The 18,710-nt window shown below is 39.3% G+C and overlaps 1 protein-coding gene across 1 annotated transcript; it reads left to right on the forward strand.

Annotated features, from left to right (window-relative positions):
• Positions 1-211: 211 nt before the first annotated feature.
• On the forward strand, positions 212-13,113 carry KRT23 (keratin 23). The gene is made up of 8 exons (XM_061176112.1): positions 212-607; positions 5,299-5,381; positions 6,056-6,212; positions 7,447-7,605; positions 7,693-7,815; positions 10,520-10,740; positions 11,564-11,595; positions 13,031-13,113. The coding sequence occupies exons 1-8, from the start codon at positions 212-214 to the stop codon at positions 13,111-13,113; spliced, it is 1,254 nt and encodes a 417-aa protein (XP_061032095.1).
• Positions 13,114-18,710: the final 5,597 nt, after the last annotated feature.

Raw genomic sequence — 18,710 nt, forward strand, 5'->3', positions numbered from 1 at the left:
AATACCGTGTGTGAAGGCCCAGGGGCGCTTCGGGATTGACCAAGAGGAAACACGTGTTGCACAATTATAGGATCTTGTTGGTACAGTTGTCAGAGAAGGGAACTCCCACAGCAAAGGGCATAAAACCACCCGGGGCAGTCTGCGGTGGCTCGGTTTTGCGGTGCCAGGGAGTGGACCAGAGCCCAGCCCTGCCCCAGACACAGATGGGACCATGAACTCCAGCCACAGCTTCAGCCAGACCCCCTCAGGCTCCCTCTATGGCACAGGAAGCAGCTGGGGCCAGTCAGGGAGGTTTCCCTGGGCTCCCAGCGTCCACAGTGGCGCAGGGGGTGTCTGCATCTCGCTTTCCTTCTCCTCGCCCAGATGTCCACCCACTGGGGGGTCTTGGGGGTCTGGAAGAGGCAGCTCCCTCCTAGGCGGAAATGGGAAGGCAATGATGCAGAACCTCAATGACCGCCTGGCCTCCTACCTGGACAAGGTGCGTGCCCTGGAGGAGGCCAACGTGAAGCTCGAAAGTTGCATCCTGAAGTGGCATCAGCAGAGAGATCCGGGCAGTGAGCAAGATTACTCCCAATATGAGGAAAACATCAGCTGCCTGCAGAAGCAGGTAAGATCCTGGGTGACCCTGGAACTCGAGAGGGGGCTGCATTTCCAGGGGACCAGGGGAGGAGAAATCAGTAGAAAAGACAATTCCAGGAAAATGGCAAAAGAGCTTCAAGTTATTCTGAACAAAGGTATTCAAGGATATTTTCTTATCATACCTTAAATTTGGACTTGGGAAAGTCTGTTTTGTATATTTAATCTTCTGTACATGAACTATATAGAAAAATGGAAAGCAACCAGGTGCTATCCAGTATCACTTAAGATCCGACGATGTAATCATAATGATCAGGGCTGGTCCTCTTTCCGCATGCTCAGGGCACAAGGCACAAGAGAGCATTTACTTTCTCATTACATCGGTTCTGCTCCGCCTCAAAGTCCTGGCGGCCATGTGATCGTCCATCGAAGAAAGGCTGAGCCGTACTATTTTGGAGATCACACCTAAAAGCTGTCACTCCACTAGCAGATACATCTTTGTGATATCCCTGGATATTTCCTCTTGGGGACTGCCAGAAGTTCTGAATTCTAGCCACTCACAGTTCTGAAAATGGCATATTGCTAGAAAAAAAATAATAAAATGAGCATGATTTTTAGAATCTCAGAGTTAGGATGGATTATGAAGACTTCTTCAAAAAATAAATAACTTTTCAACCAAACATTTAAAAAGCTAACCTTATACCTTCTGGGATGTCTCATAATATCGGCTAGAAGTAGAGGGAATCCAGTCATCTCCTAGGTTATATTTTAAAGCTATATAAATTCCCTCTTATGTAAAGTGATCCCAGAAAATTTCCTGTAAGATCATGATTTAACCTATCCTAGAAAGAGACCCCTTCCTGGGCCTTTCATGACTCATGAAATGTTCTGCATAGATACAGCACTCTCCTGCCCCCACTTTAGGGATGTTAAGTGTTACTCCAAAAGTCTATAAGAAAATGATTTTGGGAATTCCCTGGCAGTCCAGTGGTTAGGACTTGGCCCTTTCACTACCCAGGGCCCGGGTTCAATCCCTGGTTGGGGAACTAAGATCCTGCAAGCTGCACAGCTTGGCCAAAAATAAAACAAAGAAAATGATTTCAAAAATTAATCTATTCCTTTTGAAACACAGAGTTGGACATAGTCATGCAAATATTAGGATATAGAATGGCTCTCAATAGTACTATATTTGGCTTGTTGGTTTACAGTCAAAAGTTCTATTTTCCTCTCCCTGGTAGGAGATTACACACCCTGGAGCAATGATGCTGCACTAATACACCAACTAGATTCCTTTAAAAGAATGAACTCAGGGCCTTGGGGAGAATCCCGCTCATTAATTACAACATACAATGCAAAACCTATGCCTCATATATTATTTCTCAAGCCATCCTTATTCAGTAATTACTGTGAAGGATGTCTCAGAAATAGTGATTGTATCATAATATTGTATCAGGTAACCCAACAAGTAGGAAATAGTTTCAGTTTTTAAATGTGTTCTATATCAACTCATGTACTATGAGAATGCTACCTGGGGGAATCAGACTCTTGATGTGGGTTTTGCCATGGATAAATTATCTTTTTAAAAATATTTATTTATTTATTTATTCATTCATTCATTTTGGCTGCACCCGGTCTTAGTTGCAGCACGAGGGATCTTCATTCCGGCATGCGGACTCTTAGTTGCGGCCTGCATGGGGGATCTAGTTCCCCAACCAAGGATAGAACCCGGGCCCCCTGCATTGGGAGCATGAAGTCTTACCCACTGGACCACCAGGGAAGTCCCACACACTGTTTCGCACCTTTATTATTATTTTTTAATAAACTTTTCATGTGGAGTAATTTTAGATTTACATGGTACAGAAACTTTCCATAAATCTCTCACCCAGCTCCCCATATCATTAAAATCTTCCATCACCATGGCACATTTGTCACAACTGAGGAAGCAACATTGGTACATTTCTGTGAACTAAATTCACCTTTGTCTCAAACTTAATATATCTTGGAGATTTTCCTGTATCAGTACATAGGAACTGATGTTCTTTTTTTATATTGAAATATAGTTGATTTACAATGTTGTGTTATTTCTGCTGTACAGCAAAATAAAGCAGTTAAACATATATATACATTCTTCTCCATTATGGTTCATCACAGAATATTGGATACAGTTCCCTGTGCTATACAGTAGGACCTTGTTATTTATCCCTTCTATATGGAAGTGATGTTCTTAATGATTACTCCATTGTCTTCCAGTTAGAAGTCTATTATACATAAGGTACTTAATTGGTCCCTTGTTACTGGAAAACTATGGTGTTTCCAACACAGGTGGTATTTTTTATTTTCTGATTCTATGGTGTGTACAGTGCATAGTTTCTCTGGATGTCAAGCAAAACCTCAGTGCATAACTGAGGCTAACTGCAGGGGTCGCCAGGCCATTTTGGATGGAGCTACTTTTCATCTCCCATGAGCTTAGATCATGCAAAGACTATAGAGCCTGGAGGGAAAAGCATTGGTAAGAAATCCCTAAGCAGCACTGTAGAGGGAAGACAAGGAAATACCTACAGAATCCCTTTTTAGAGCAAAAGAAGTAGTCATAATACCATTTGGAATCCACCAAGGGGAGCAAGAAGTTGGGCAGGGGCAGCCAGCTTGGCTATCTCCCACCAAGAACAGCAACATGTGGAGGGTGCATCTCAACGTATAAAACCTAGGATTTATCCAATGCAGACATTGGCTCTAGTCATAAAACGTTTAAAAAAGAAAATTAAATATTTTCCATTTTTCTGAACTAATTTAGTTTCAACTGATTTTTCAGAGAGTCTACAGCATGCCGAGAAATGATAAGTATTTTACAACAGTATTTTATTTAATCTCTTTGAGTCTAATTCTCATAACTCTTTGGTGAAGCGGCTAATGTTATTATTGCCATTTTATGGATGAAGAAACTGAGAATGGGCCAAGCTCACCTAGTGGGTGGGTGCTGGAGAATGACCCCAGGCCCTGCTCTGGGAGTTTCATACCCAGTGTACTGAACACCTCTAAATCCTGCTGTTGTGTATTCATGACACCAAATTCCTAGTAATCAGTGGAGCTTTGAACAGGACCAGATTTTTAAAAGGCGTCTTTGTGTTGAGGTATAACTTTGTCTTAAGAAAATCCTTTCTAAATAAAGGAATTATCTGTATAAATACAATGGGAATGTCACAGGATTCTCTGGCTCCAAGTAAGTTACAGAAGTTTGGAGCTAGGACCTCTAAGGTCACCTGCTTCTAGTACAAACTCCTTATTTAACAGATGATGAAATGGAAGTTCAGGGAGTTGGGTGACTGGCCCAAGTTCACGCCGATGGTCAGTAAGTGGAAGTAAAAGGAAAATCTCCTGGTTCCTGATTCAGCACGATACTTGGTACAAAAGCAGTATTATACTTTTGCTATTGAGATATCTTCCATCCAATTTTCCCCAAGACAGTGACATACATCAAATGTGCATTTCATATATTATTTCTCTGATATGTGTATTTCTCTGATTACAACTACCTAGAAGTATTTACAAATCATATGTTTATATAAAGAATTACTCAGGTAGACACTTCCAACAATAATTTTCTTTTTAAAGTAAAAAAAATAGAAACATCTAGTGAAAGTCTTTACCTGGAGGCAGCTTAACACAGTTAAAGTTTTAACACAGTTAAAGTTTATTAAGCTACTTCATTTGATGATAAAGAATTATTTCCATTAATATTTTTTAATTTTACTTTTTTTAGTTTATTTATAATTGAAGTATAGTTGATTTAAAATATTTCAGGTGTACAGCACAGTGATTCAGTTATACACGTATATATAATCTTTTTCAGATTCTTTTCTGTTATAGGTTATTATAAGAAATTGAATACAGTCCCCTGTGCTATACAGTAGATCCTTGTTGTTTATTTATTTAATATATAGTAGTGTGTGTCTGTTAATCCCAACTTCCCAATTTATCCCTCCTCCTGTTCAGTTAATATTTTGATAGCTACAATTGGGGCATTCTCATCATGGAATAATTTAAATGCATACACACACCTACAAGTTATGTGTATGGCTATGGTCATTTAGGGCAAAAAATAATTAGGGTATGTGACGACTATTATGAAATACATTTAAAATTAGTTTAAACGTACTATAAAAGACATTTAAAGTTAGTCTGACAAACTAATATCAGGGATACTTTGTATCAGTGACACTTTGCTCAGATCATGTTTCACTGATCAGAAACATGAATGCTATCACAAGGGAGAATTACATTCATCTAAAATAATTATTGCACTTTAGGAGAACCAATTAATATTCAGAATAGAAAGTCAGAACCTAAACTTCTTTTAACACCTTCAGACGTGGATGAGCTTAAGCAAAACAGCAACGAGTGCATCGTACTAGAAAGTTAAAAAGCATTTTCCACCATTACTCTCCTTCCCCCGCCTATATCATTCTTGGAGCAGTTGCATCGATCCTGTCAAAAGTCAGAGTAAAAAAAAGACAGTGAATGTGACTGCAGACCATATCCTTACTATAAAATCATTCGTGTGCTTTGCTCAGTAAATATTTATTGATTTGACTACTCATTATTCCACTGGTAGAAAAAGAGGTCATCTCTGCTGACAAGTCAGATTCCCAGGAACTGGGCATAAACGCAGCTCTCCTGTGTGCTTGTATACAACTGAAATGACTCTTGGTGTGTGTTTTACAGATAGTAGATGGCAAGATGACCAACGCTCAGATAACCCTTCTCATTGGCAATGTCAGGATAGCAGTGGATGACTTCAGCCTTAAGTAAGTTCCTTCTTCACAGTGCTGCAGGGCAGGAGGGTTGTTTGGTGTTTTTTTGTTTTGTTTATGGAATTGCTTTTGTTTTTGTTTCTGTTTTGCAGAAGGAAAACTTATCTCACCATTACCCACATGTAACATCTTAGTAAATTATAATGAAAAGGCATAATGAGAACAAATACCTGACCAGACCCTAGTTTAAAAAAAAACCTGGATATAAAATACACTTTTTGGTATGGGGAAATTTGAATACAAACCCTTAGACAATATTTAAAAGTTATTATTGATTTTTTTAGGTGTGATAATGTTATTATGCTTATTTAGAAAACTGTCTTTTTGTTAAAAGATACATTCTGAAGTATTTAGGGGTGAAATGTCATAATGTCTATAATTTACTTTAAAATACAAAATAGAATATAGATGAAGCAAATATGGCAAAATGTTAATAGTTGCTAAATCTAAGTGATGGGCATATGGCTGTTTATTATTCCATTTTCTTTAATAAAAAAAAAATAACGTTGAGTCACCATCATAGAAAAACCTTCATGAAACAGACATACGAATGATGCACAGCATGTATTCATTTGCTCTTATTAAATGTAAAAAGTAAGATATTCACCTCTAAACTAAGGTGAATCCTTCCAACAGCAAGTGTACTCTTCTCTTCCTTCTAACCAAAGGTATGAAAATGAACACTCCGTCAAGAAAAACTTGGAAATTGAAGTTGAGAGTCTCCGAAATAACTTGGATGATCTGACCATTGTGACAACAGACTTGGAACAGGAGGTCGAGGGGATGAGGGAAGAGCTCATCCTCATGAAGAAGCGTCATGAGCAGGTAGGATTCCCAGGATCTCCAGGTAACTAGCATAGCTCTTAATCTGCACATTTCAGGCGATTCAATAGCTACAGAAGAAACCACCATCAGAATGCCAGCCCTATTGTCTTCAACCTAAATAATCATAAGGAACCATCTCAATGTCTAATTTTTCCAAGTTCAGGGTTATCTACCCAGATGTCAAATACAACAGCCAAAATACAGTCGCAATTAACGATGACATAGGTCAACAGTTTTGTTAATATACAATGTTTATCTAGACCTGTTTGTAAATATGATACCAGAAAAATAAATGTGTGGGATCTAACTTCTTTCATTAACCCAACGTGCAGCAAATTGGGGACAATAGAATAAAGAGAATCTGCCACTGATCCAGGTAAATATAACTAGTGGCAAAAACTGAGTCCTAATTTCCAGAAACATTTAACTCACTTTTAAAAAGTTACCATCCATCTAAAGTCCCTGAGACTCTGATGAAAGGATAGAAAAACAATCCCCATTTTAGGCAAACAAAATTGCTTATGAACATCAAAGAGCCTCAGCTTCTGCACAGCTGGTTAGACAGTGATTGTTAATGAAACCTTTCCTGTGGTTTCTTGGTTTTATGATACCTTATGGGCGTCAGCCCTACAGAGTCATAATTCACTGACAAGATTTTGAAAGTCTCTACACCTTTTGGCTTTGGGTTACGGAACTGCTTCCCCAAAGTTTGGCCTATAACCTGAAATGTTCAACTGTTTCATTGTGTCATCACTTCACGTATGAACATTTGCTGAAGAGTACTTTACACGCTATGTAAGCATAATGCTTTGCAAAACGTTTTCAACCAGGGATTAAGTCAGTAATCACAGAGGCCATTTGATTACCCTGTCTGGTGCTATTCTTTACTTTATAAAATTATAAGAGAAAAAACGTATTGTTTTGTCATCAACAAATGAGAAACCAAATCAAATCAGTGAAAGACTGGCAACCACATAAGCTGAGTTTTTTTTTAATTTAATGTGTATTTTATTTTATTTTATTTTTGGCCGCGCCATGCAGCATGTGGGATCTTAGTTCCCCAACCAGGGATCGAACCCGTGACCCCTGCAGTGGAAGCACAGAGTCTCAACCACTGGACCGCCAGGGAAGTTCCAGCTGAGTTTTTTAAAGATCTGTGAACTGCTGCCCATTAACACACTTCCAGCCTTCTGATGTCACAGCTGATTCATTTTCTCTCTCTGTTATTAAACAGGAAATGGAAGAACATCATGTGCCAAATGACTTCAAGGTCAATGTGAAGGTGGATACAACCCCGGGAGAAGATCTGATTAAGGTCGTGGAGGATATGAGGCAGGAATATGAGTTTATAATAAAGAAGCATCAAGACCTGGACAGCCGGTATAAAGAGCAGGTAAAAGAAAGATGCCCAAACTCCCCAAAGGTTCCATCTCCAAGTGGTCCCAATGCCAATGCCTCTGCTCTTTGCTTGGTCCCACAGTTAGCAGCCATGACCCAGGAGGTGGCCCGTCCAACAGCTGTGCAGAGCAGCCAAAGTGATATCCATGAGCTGAAGCGCACTTTCCAGGCCCTGGAGATTGACCTGCAGGCACAGTGCAACAAGGTGAGTTTGAGCCGGGAAAATCCTGGGTCAGGTACCTCCTTCTCCACAAAGCCTTCCTTGACCTCTCCCCCAGGCCCATCTCCTCAACTCCCTTGGGACATCTCTCCATCCAAATTCCCACTTTCCATCCAAATTGTCCATGATGAGGATAATAAGAGCTATCATTGATTGAGGTGTCCGTGTTGTGCCATATTCATTACATTGAATATCATCAATCCTCACATTAACCTTTCCAGGTAGGTCTTGGTGTCCCCCTTTTAGAGATGAGGGGACCAAAGCCCCAAACAGTTAAGTGAATTGGCCAAGGTCACACAGCTAGTAAGTGGCCAATGGTGAAGCCATATGGTGGTTTGTGGCAGGGGGGTTGGGCAGACTTACACCCCCATAAACTCTATCAGTACTCTCCCCACTTACAACCATGCTGCCCCCCAAATTCCAATAAAGAGAAAGTCTGGTGCCAACATGAATAGGAGGCAAATCCAGGCCTGGCTGACTCCAAAGTACTGCTTTATTCATTATGTGTGTGTCTTATCACCCAGTAAACTGTAAGTTCTTGTGTATAAGTCATTTCTTTAATCATCATGGTTTTCAGTAAAACGTTTTTATGCACGTCATAAGCACTCAAAATTCATTAAATAAAACCTATCATTGGATTCCCTTTTTAGCCTATCTGAATCTTCTAATCATTCATCAATATCATTCCCGAGTGCTACTCTGCCCTCAGTCTTGAGGAGAAGTAATTAGTTCATTTTGTTGCAGGTGCACGTGGTATATTACTGTTATGTTTTAGGAATCGGTGACGATGAACAGACATTTAAAATGTACACTGTCAAGGTGATAATAATGAACAGAAGCATAATTACAGTGTTTTATAGCTTTCAAAATATTTTAACATTAGATATTTCACCACAACCCTGTGAGATCAGCAAGACATTTAAATCCATTTTCACACATCCTACTATCTGACACTATTCTAAGTACTGAAGATTCGATAATAAGGAAGTTTGTATTCTACTGTGGATGATAGACAAAAAATGCACAAATCATCAAAATATGTAATATGTTAGACGGAGGAAAGTGCTACAAAGAAACGAAACGTGAGAGGTAGGTTAGGCATGCCAGGTGAAGAACAGTCATTTTAAACAAGATGGTTGAGGCTTTACTGTTAAGGTGGCAGTTGAGCAAAACCCTAAAAGTGATAAGGAGGTGCATTATGCGGCTATGGGGAGGCGGTTCCAGGTGGAGGGAACAGCCGGGAAGCCAGTGTGGCTGCAGTGAGTGAACAAAGAGAAGAAGAAGGGAGAGGAGAGAAGGGGAGGCCCTGGGGTAACAGTGTAGCCTTGACCCTTGGAGGAAGGTCAGGAGGAATTTGAAACAGAGGGTATAGACAACTCTTTGAGGAACTTTGCCATAAACAAAGGAGAGCAGAGAAATTGGCTGATCACTGAAGGTAGATATGGGCTCAAGAAAGAACAAATTTTAAGGTGGGAGAAATTATTCTATCTGAAAGCTGGTGGGAATAATCTAGGAGAGAGGAAAACATTCACTTTGCAAGAAGGTGGGCAATTGCTGAAATAACCGGGGCATGGACAGCTCATGCGTTGTAACAGGAGGGGAATGAGTATCAGACACAGATTCACGTCTGTGGGTGGAAGTGATGGCGGGAACCGGTGGGAGTCCTCTCCTGATGGCTTTCATCTCTCCGGTGACTGAGGAAGCAAGGCCATGGGCTAAACGAAAGGATAGGGGGGAGGAAGGTTTGAGGACAGAGGAGAAGGAATGAAATAGCCCTTTGGGAGAACAGGAGAGTGACGAGACCAGGGACATATGGCTTAATGTCCAGGCAGCATGAAGGGCCCCCTGAAAGTTAGCAGCCTTGATAAAGTGAGAGTATCTAGCACAGTTATGAGTTTCTCTTTAAGATCAAAGTTATGTGCCCCAGAAAAGCAGGTGGTAAATCCAAACAGAACAGGGACTTGAACTCAGTTCTCTGTATCCTTCATTTTGCAGCTTTCAGAATTTCCTCAAAAATAACCATATGTTACCATTGTCATAATCAAAAAGCATTGCTTGGGACTAGGGTTGCCACATTCACCAAATTAAAATGTAAGACACCCAGTGAAATTTGAATTTCAGATCAACAACAAAATGGTTTTTCTAGTATAAGTAAGTCCCGTGCAATATTGGGGCAATATTTGGGAATACTTATACTAAAAAATTACTCGTTGCTTGTCTGAAACTCAAATTGAGTCAGGTGCCCTCTATTTTTTCTGGCATCCCTACTCTAGACCCTCCTCTGAAGATACAAAGAGACAGCAGTCCAGCTGCCGTTTCCCTCTAGGAGTTTTCAGACTGGCCAGAGACAAAATGTAAGCATAAGGAGGTAAGGAAGAGATCAGGGCAAGGTGGCATATACCCACTCCCAAACAAGCTACGTAAATAATAAGCACTACAGAAATGCGGTGAAGTTGCCGAGAGCTCCCTAACACAAAGGCTTTATGCCCAGAAAATGGGATTCAGATAGTCCTGACTCCTCGCTGCCTGGCTCCAAACCTATAAGTCAGCCTTCTCCTCATCACGCAGCCCCAGCTCCACCAAAGACACCCAGCACAGTGGTTGGTGTATTCTAACTACTCAGCAAGCACAGGTTATTGAATCAGGCCATCGGTCAATTGATGAAAAAAATATATCATTCCTCTTTCAGAAATCTGCTTTAGAAAACACGTTATCAGAGACCCAGTCTCGGTACTCCTGCCAGCTCCATGACATACAAAGAATCATCTCCCACTACGAGGAGGAACTGATGCAGCTACGCCATGATCTGGAGCGTCTGAGCAACGAATACAAGGTCCTCCTGGGCATCAAAACCCACCTAGAGAAGGAAATCGCCACCTACCGCCAGCTCCTTGATGGAGAGAATGGAGGGTAAGGCAAAGGCTGGCAGGGAGGAGAACGGAAAGGGTATCCGCCCTTGTGTGCATTCACATACTTTATGGTCCTGTTAGCCATCCTCACTCTAGAGAAAGAAAGGTTTATGCTGAATTTCTTCTGAAGGTTGTATTCCATTAAGTAGCAAGTGTGAATTCATCAGCTATTATTCTCAGGACACTAAGATATGAGGTCAACAGTTTCAACTAATATATTAAAATCTCTAGAAAGAACCAACTAAGAAGGTTTGGCTATAGTGTTTCCCAGTGGGAATGCACACAATTTTGGCTCAAAAAAAAAAGAAAGGTGGGGGGAATGTTTTATTCTAACAGCAGGAAAAGATTCGTAAGAGATTGAGATGTCTAGATTTTCAATCTGGTATCTCTGACTTTTGGTACACCTGTCCACAAAAAGGGCACATATGTTCTATGATCCAAGAGAAAGGGTTAGAAGTTTTTTTGACACATAAATAAAATGTTATTGGAACAAGCTTTGAACAATCTGAAAAGCCCAGGGATTCCAAGCTTCAGACCCAGACCCTGGAAAGGATCTTAGTGAAGGCAAAGCCTGCAGCTGGCTGAAAGGATGGAGGTGATTCAGCAGACTTCTCCTGACCCCAGGGTCAGCGGGAGGCAGTACTCCCTGCCTTCTGCATCCGGGAAGGTTCTCCCATGAACTCACAATCTTGAGACTACAGAACTCAGACAGTTATCCTCATGAAAGAGCTATGAATTTACAAGCAGGCAAAGGAAGTTAGTTCATCTTGAGAAGTTTTTATGATTGTTGCTAATACTAAAACGAGCCTTTATCACTTTTATAGGACAATGGAAGAATCTAAGTCGAGTGTGAAAGGTAAAAAAAAATTCTTTCATTGTTTGAATCTACTTTTTTAAAATAAATCAGCACATTTATCCATTCTGCAGTACTCATAACCCCTCATGTACTCCTGAATGTTCTGTGTTCAATTTTTATTTTCTTCCCAAATTGCCAGGAATATTCAATTAACAAATTAGATAAGACAGAACCAAGTGAGCTCTCAATATTGTCCTAAAGAATATATATAAAAGCTCTTTGCAAGCAGTAAAGTAGATGAAAATGATCATTAATATTATTATATCTCTATTAAGTTATGGGATCTGTTGACCAAACCCCTAGAAAGTTAAGAGGAAATGATTTCACGTAATTCCCCAAACTATATTCTGTTGAACACTAGTGTCCCATGAGATTTTAATTGTGTATTATAAAAGATGTGTTCTATGGCCCGATATGGCTGGGAATACTGTGTACTATTATCCTCTTTGTGAAAAATCAGGCTGTATTTCAGTATTAAAGATGGAACGAATACTGCTGTAGGGAAGAAAAGGAAAAAGAAAGAGAAAGAAACCACAGCAAAAATTTTACTTTGTTTAACCCAGTGTTCCCAAATACCTTTGACCTGGGAACCCTATTTTCTCAGATTACCTTTAACATCTCATAGAAAAGTTCTAAGAAACCACAGTTTGGGACAGGTGGCACTTTCTGATTAGTTTATGATAAAAATGTTCTAAGGCATTAGAGGTTCAGGGACTCAGAGTCCAAGTAACCATCACAGAACAGCTGGTCTCATTGCCATCCCTCTGCAAGATCCCAACAGATGGTCCTTCAGCCTCTCTTTGGCCATGTCCAGGGATGGGGAGCCCATTACTGGAGGGGGTGGTCCAATCTACTATTGGAGAGGTTTGACTTTAACAAAGTTCTCCCTGGATCTCTATTAATGGTATCAAGTCTTCCCGTTGGTCTAGAATCAGTTTATTGATGTATCAACAAAGCACTTATTCAAATAAATCATATCTTTGAAAACTGAGACCATGATAAACATTCCTGGCTTCTCACCCATCCTTCATGAGGCATGCTTCCTAGATCTTAAAGTGAGGTCCCCAGAAGGGCATTTAGTGCTCTATAAGCTCATAGGATCTGTGATGCAAGTGCTCAAAGCCCATATAAGCAGAAAGGCCCCCTCCAGCACTTGTGGTCAGAGACTAGATTCTGTATCAGGAACACCTAGGATGAAGGTCTTGACTGCTAGAAGGTGACACTGTTCAGACACTGTCATTTCCTGGAGGGTAGGAGGAAAAATCTTCCTGGTAAGATCCCTTTTCATTCCAGCAGAGCCCACTATATGGCTTAGTGATCATTTTGGAAGGCACAGAGAGCCTTTGGGTACTGAGAACAGGGAACTGAAAAGAAGTACAGTTCAGATGGTGAGGAGAGCATGGCAGTGACCTCTTTGTTCCTCTTTTTTTTTTTTCATCTGCAGCTCCAAAGATCAAGGTCATCATACAGGAGAGCATCAATGGAAGAATAATTCTTTCTCAAGTGAATGAGATCTAAAAGTACGCTGAGGCCAATAAAAGTTTCTGCCTGTTGTAAAAACTATTTTCCCCCAATGGAAAGTCCTTGCCCAGACACAAATGGGTGAATTCTAAGAGGTATCCTTGGAGTTATCAAACTTAGAATCTTTTTTTTTCTCTGTAACAATCTCACCAGATGTTCCAAAATGATCTTAATATACGGCTGCACTTTTTCAATCAGAGTATGAGTTCATGAGCTTAAAGCTCTCCTTTCCTAATACAATCGTCAGATTCCCATTATTGTGCATCTGTTTTGTAGCCAATAAAACTCCACATCAGCTGAATCATGTCTTTTATTTTATATCATAAGGCAAGACAAGACCTCAAGGTCTCATCTTGACGGATTCTCAGAGCATTCATGGTCCACAAAAGAGCCAGAGGGAAGTTAATGCTTTGAATGTGTTTGCAGCAACCAAACGCTGGGCAGAATTGTCACCTGCAGCCATGCAACCTAGGGACAAGATGTGGTTCATAAAGTTCTCCAGATCTCCAGACTTCTGCCTGCAGGAAAGGCGGGGTGGAGAAAGAGAAAGGGACACCCAGAAAGGCCTCACTGAGAATGCGAGATGACCAAAAACTATTCTATCTATCTCACAGATAGATAGATAAATAAATAAATAAATAAATAAATAAATAACCTTCAGGGCCTAAAAGAGAGTTAAAGCTAGAAAAGGAAATTCAGGAAAAAAAGATCTTCCTTACAGATAGATACTAAGACCCTAAGATGGGGAGCAACTCATCCAAGATCTGAGTTGCAAACATTAGGATCCATCGTATTATGTTGAGGTATAGTAGGGACTAAAACACAGAGACTATGCACCACTGTCCTCTGAAGAAGATGCCTTTTTCTCAGATTGTAGCCATGTAAGCCGTTGTTCCAAGGCTGGTACAGAGAAGTAATGCTGGAGGAAAGGAAGACAGAAATCCACATATTCACTAAGACATCATCAGAATGTTGTACATGAAATGATAGGATATTAACAATTTAATGGCCCATAGGCACAAGCTAGTCAAACTCTCCCACTTTACAAATAAACTGAGGCCCAGAGCAATAAAGGCATTGACCCAAACAGCCACTGGGTTATCACATCTGGGTCTAGATATGGGACTCTTGACTCCATTTCCAGTTGTTAACCTAAAAGTGGTGTCATTTAGTTCCATGGTCATCTAACACATTGGCAATGCCTCAGATATTTTTTGTCTCTGTGTTTGAATACTCTCTTGGAAAGGATCACTTCCAAGATATTTTTTGGCAATGCCCTGAATACTTTTTGTCTCTGTGTTTGAATACTCTCTTGGAAAGGATTGCTTTTGACATTTTCTGAACTGGGCATGTGTTAAAACTGGATTAGTCTTCCCTTTAAGGGAATAAGTGGTGTTTCTGATTCTCAGTGCACAAAGAATAGAAAACCAACCCCTAAAAATCTGAAATTAGGGAAAAGGAACCCATGTTAATCACATCATTGCAAAAATGTATTACTGGTTTAAGTGAAATACATTAATACTCTGGGGTAAAATTATATATTTATCTTTACTGTGTGATCACTTCCAAGAATTTCAAAAATAACCAATTTATAACATCTTCAATGAGTTTTCTTTGTGCAGTACTTCTCTGTGCAAACTTTTGATGATTTGAGGGGCAAGAAGAGATCCATATTAGACGTTATTAGTTCTCTTTTTCTATTTCATTCTACTAGGAGAACATCTTTATGTTAACAGGGTACTTCAGTCTCAAAGCATATCTTAAAATTAATATTTTTCTCTCCTTTAGCATGAATTCACTCTGCTATTTTAGACATTATTATCTCTTTCTTGAAATCTAGAAATTAGACATAAAATATACATATTTTCTCAAGGTGAAATTTGAGCACTGCTAGCAAAATCTTTTGAAGAATATTCAAAAAACAACAAGCTGAAGGGAAAGTTATAATACTAGACCCAGAAAATAATCACTAACCTTCCATTTACTATCATAATTTATATAGGATTGGTAATCATAAATCAAAACATAATAATTTTTCATTCAAGGAGCTAAGCAGAATCTAACACACCATTGTAAAGCAATTATACACCAATAAAGATGTTAACAAAATAATAATAAAATATTCTTAAAGTATTAATTTTCTCTGTACCAATTAAGGTGATCAACCCATCCCAGTTCGCACAGGAAACCCCTCAGTCCCAGGCAAACTGGAGTGGTTGGTCACCCTATTGATAAAGAATTGCTCTTGTCTTAGTCCATTCAGGCTGCTATTATAGAATACCACAGACTGAGTGGTTTATAAAAACAACAGAAATTTATTCCTCACAGTTCTGAAGGCTGGGACGTCCAAGACGAAGGCACCAGAACAGTTGCATTCTGGTGAAGACCTGCTTCCTGGTTCATAGCCTGTATCCTTGCATGATGGAAGGGGCTTGGGAACTCTGTGGGGTCTCTTTTGTAAGAGCATTAATCCCATTCATAAAGGCTCCACCCTCATGACCTAAGCCCCTCCCAAAGACCTCACCTCATACAACCATCACCTTTGGGGGTTAAGATTTCAACATATAAATTTTTCAGACAAGTAGAGAGAAATTAAACCATTTTCCTGAATAAAGAGACAATTGCATGAGTTTAGGCTCTAGGCAATATAGAATAACCTCTCTCCCACATCTAAATAAGTCCAAAAATATTTCAAAATACCCATTACAACCTGATTAGTGCCTGTAGGTTCAGGCGAGTTGCCAACTAAAGAAGTTTTCATTTGTATTTGGTTTTGACCCACACACACCCAATCCACATAAAGGAGTTGGTAACAAATTCTATTGTTTCCATTACAGAAACACTTTAAGTAAATAATAATTATTCCATTACCCAAATTCCAATTAAAGAAATACTTTGCTAATCCAGAGAGGTATCAAGCATTATTTTGGAATATTTATGTCAACATATTTTCCAATAGTACCATAATAACATAGTTGAGTGGATAGATCCATTTAATATTTTTCAATCCAGTCAAATGCATGCCTTTACTAAAAGTTCATTTTTCCATTAATGCTCTTATACACCTACCCTGTTAATGATGTGTGAAGTTGGAAACTAAACTTCATAAAAATTCATTATTAAGGAATGTAGCAATTGTATATAGGTGGAAAGGTCATAAAGCTGAGAGGAGAGCAAGGACTTGAATTACAAGTTAGAGTGGGAAAAGGTAGGTAAGAGAAACGGATCTGAGAAAGTTACTTTAGCACATGGGTTCTCAAACTTGGCTGCACCTCAGGATCATCTGGGGAGATTAAAAAATTCTGATGCCTAGGCTACATTATAGATCAATTAAATCAAGGTTTTTGAAGGTCAGAACCTAGGGATCCATATATTTTAAAGATTCCCAAGTAATTACAATGTACAACTAACTTTGAGAACTTACTGCTTTAGCAACTTCAGGTGAGTGCTTTTGTATTTGTTTGCATGTTCCCCATATTATTAATTTTTTAATACTCCCATAAGAATTAATTAATTCTTATTAATCCCATAAGAATTAACTAATGGAAAAATAAGACCTCCTTCATGTCACTCCCAAATGCTTGTGAACAGAGTTTCATTTTACAGAATTGTAGAGAGCTGCATCCAGGAAGGACAGCTGAATAAAAACTTAAAAGAAAGATAAATACTAAAAAATATTTCACGAAATTTTGCAAACTTACTTCCACCTAAGTTTAGCAAGATATCTTTCAGGTGCCTAGTCAAATATTTTCCCAAAGTGTTAGGCTCCTATAATGAGTTTCTATGACAAAAAATTGTCATGTTACTTTAGCCTCTTCATTTCTTTTACCTCTTAGAATTTTTTCACAGCAAAGTAAAATATTAACATATGCAGATAAGAGGCTCCTTAGGGAAAACATCTCTAAGCCAAGTGGCTAAAAGATTTAATATCAGAAACACCTAAGTAAATTTTTCCTTAATGAAATATCAGATTGTTTTAGTATTTCCCAAATGCACATTTTATATTTCTCTAATAGTTAATTAGGCATCATGCATAAGTTCAAATCAAAAAATAGTAGCATTAGAAGAAAACATAGCAAGCAACTGAGTGAATCCACTTGTTTAAGAGATGAGGAAGGTAAAGTCTAGAAAGGTTAGCCAAGCCCTCCTAGGACTCAAATCTCATTCCTACCTACATATAGCACCTCTGACATATGGAAACATCAGAACTGAAGAAAGCATCACATAATTTTTAAAATTCATAGCAAATGCATGAATTATTGAAAAGCCAAAGTAATTAAGGTATTAGCTCTTAAGCTGGAACCTATTTGTCAAAATGCCAGTAACTGCAAGAAAAAAGTAAGCCCAAGATAGGTATTAGAGGTTGAATTTTTTTGATTTCTTTACAGATAGTCTTAAATAAATTATTTAACACAGACTACTTGTAGCATGGAGATTTTTTAAAGCTTATATTGTGTTATATGATATACCACACCATTTCTCTGGGAAAAAAATAACATAATTCCAAAATTACCTTTTATGGACAATAAGAAATCTTGTACTATAGTTACATATACACCTATCTAGTCTTTCACCTTAGAAAATGGATACTAAATAATGGTATTATTTTCTGAGTATGCAGTAGATATTGGTGGCCCCAATGAATCCATACCCCCTAGGACTCATGCCTTTCTGTAGTTTCTCCCATATTTACTTTGTCCTGGGCCATGTGACTTGATTTGGCCAGTGGAACGTCAGCAAGCATGACAAAGCAGAGGTTTGCTAATGATTACACATCAAGCTTACCCTACTGGACTGCTCCCTCTAGGAAGCCAGCTACCACGGAAGAAGTCCATTTACCCTGTGACTACCACGCTGTGAATAAGTCTAAGCTAGCCTCCTGAGAGGACACATGAAGGAAAACTGAGGAACCAAACGAACAGCCATAACTGAAGCTCCAGACGTATAACTCAGATCAAGCCTTTCCAGCTAGTTCCCAGCCATTCAAGCCAATCCAGCTGAGGGCCCAGATATCATGGAGCAGAGATAAGCCATTCCAGTATTCTAAGTCTGAAATTCTGACCCACGGAATTGTGAACAGATAAAATGGCTGTTGCCACTTACCCCAGTAAGTGTTGGGATAGTTTTTCGTGCAGTGGTGGATAAGCAAAACAAAGTATTGATATTTAAAATAGAAGAGTCTATTATTTGCTCAGTGACAATAGCTGATTTAAAGCTAGTCCATTAGCATTCCACTCAACTTTCCACCAAGATTTTTAGTCATTTTAACATTGAAATGGATCTCTGCAAAAGTGCTGGTCCAATAACCATAGATGAAGCACCAAAGCTTCCAAGAAAAAAAGCCAAGGTCTTCCCTCCTCAGAGATGGCAGAGAGTAAAGCCATTGCTCATGTATGTTCACAGCTCCCCTCTGTGTCTCTTCACAAATGGGGACCAAGCAGTATTAAGTCCAACCCAGAGAAGAGGGTATACCCTGCTCTTCACTAGAGCATGTCGGGATGCCCAGGTAAATTCTTCTCCTTCTTACCTTTAGGGTTTCTATTCCTTTTGACTCTCTGTTTACATTCCTCATTCCAGGGACATTAACAACTTCT

This window comes from Eubalaena glacialis, chromosome 19 (assembly GCF_028564815.1).
Source record: "Eubalaena glacialis isolate mEubGla1 chromosome 19, mEubGla1.1.hap2.+ XY, whole genome shotgun sequence".
In the NCBI taxonomy this organism is placed as follows: Eukaryota; Metazoa; Chordata; class Mammalia; order Artiodactyla; family Balaenidae; genus Eubalaena; species Eubalaena glacialis.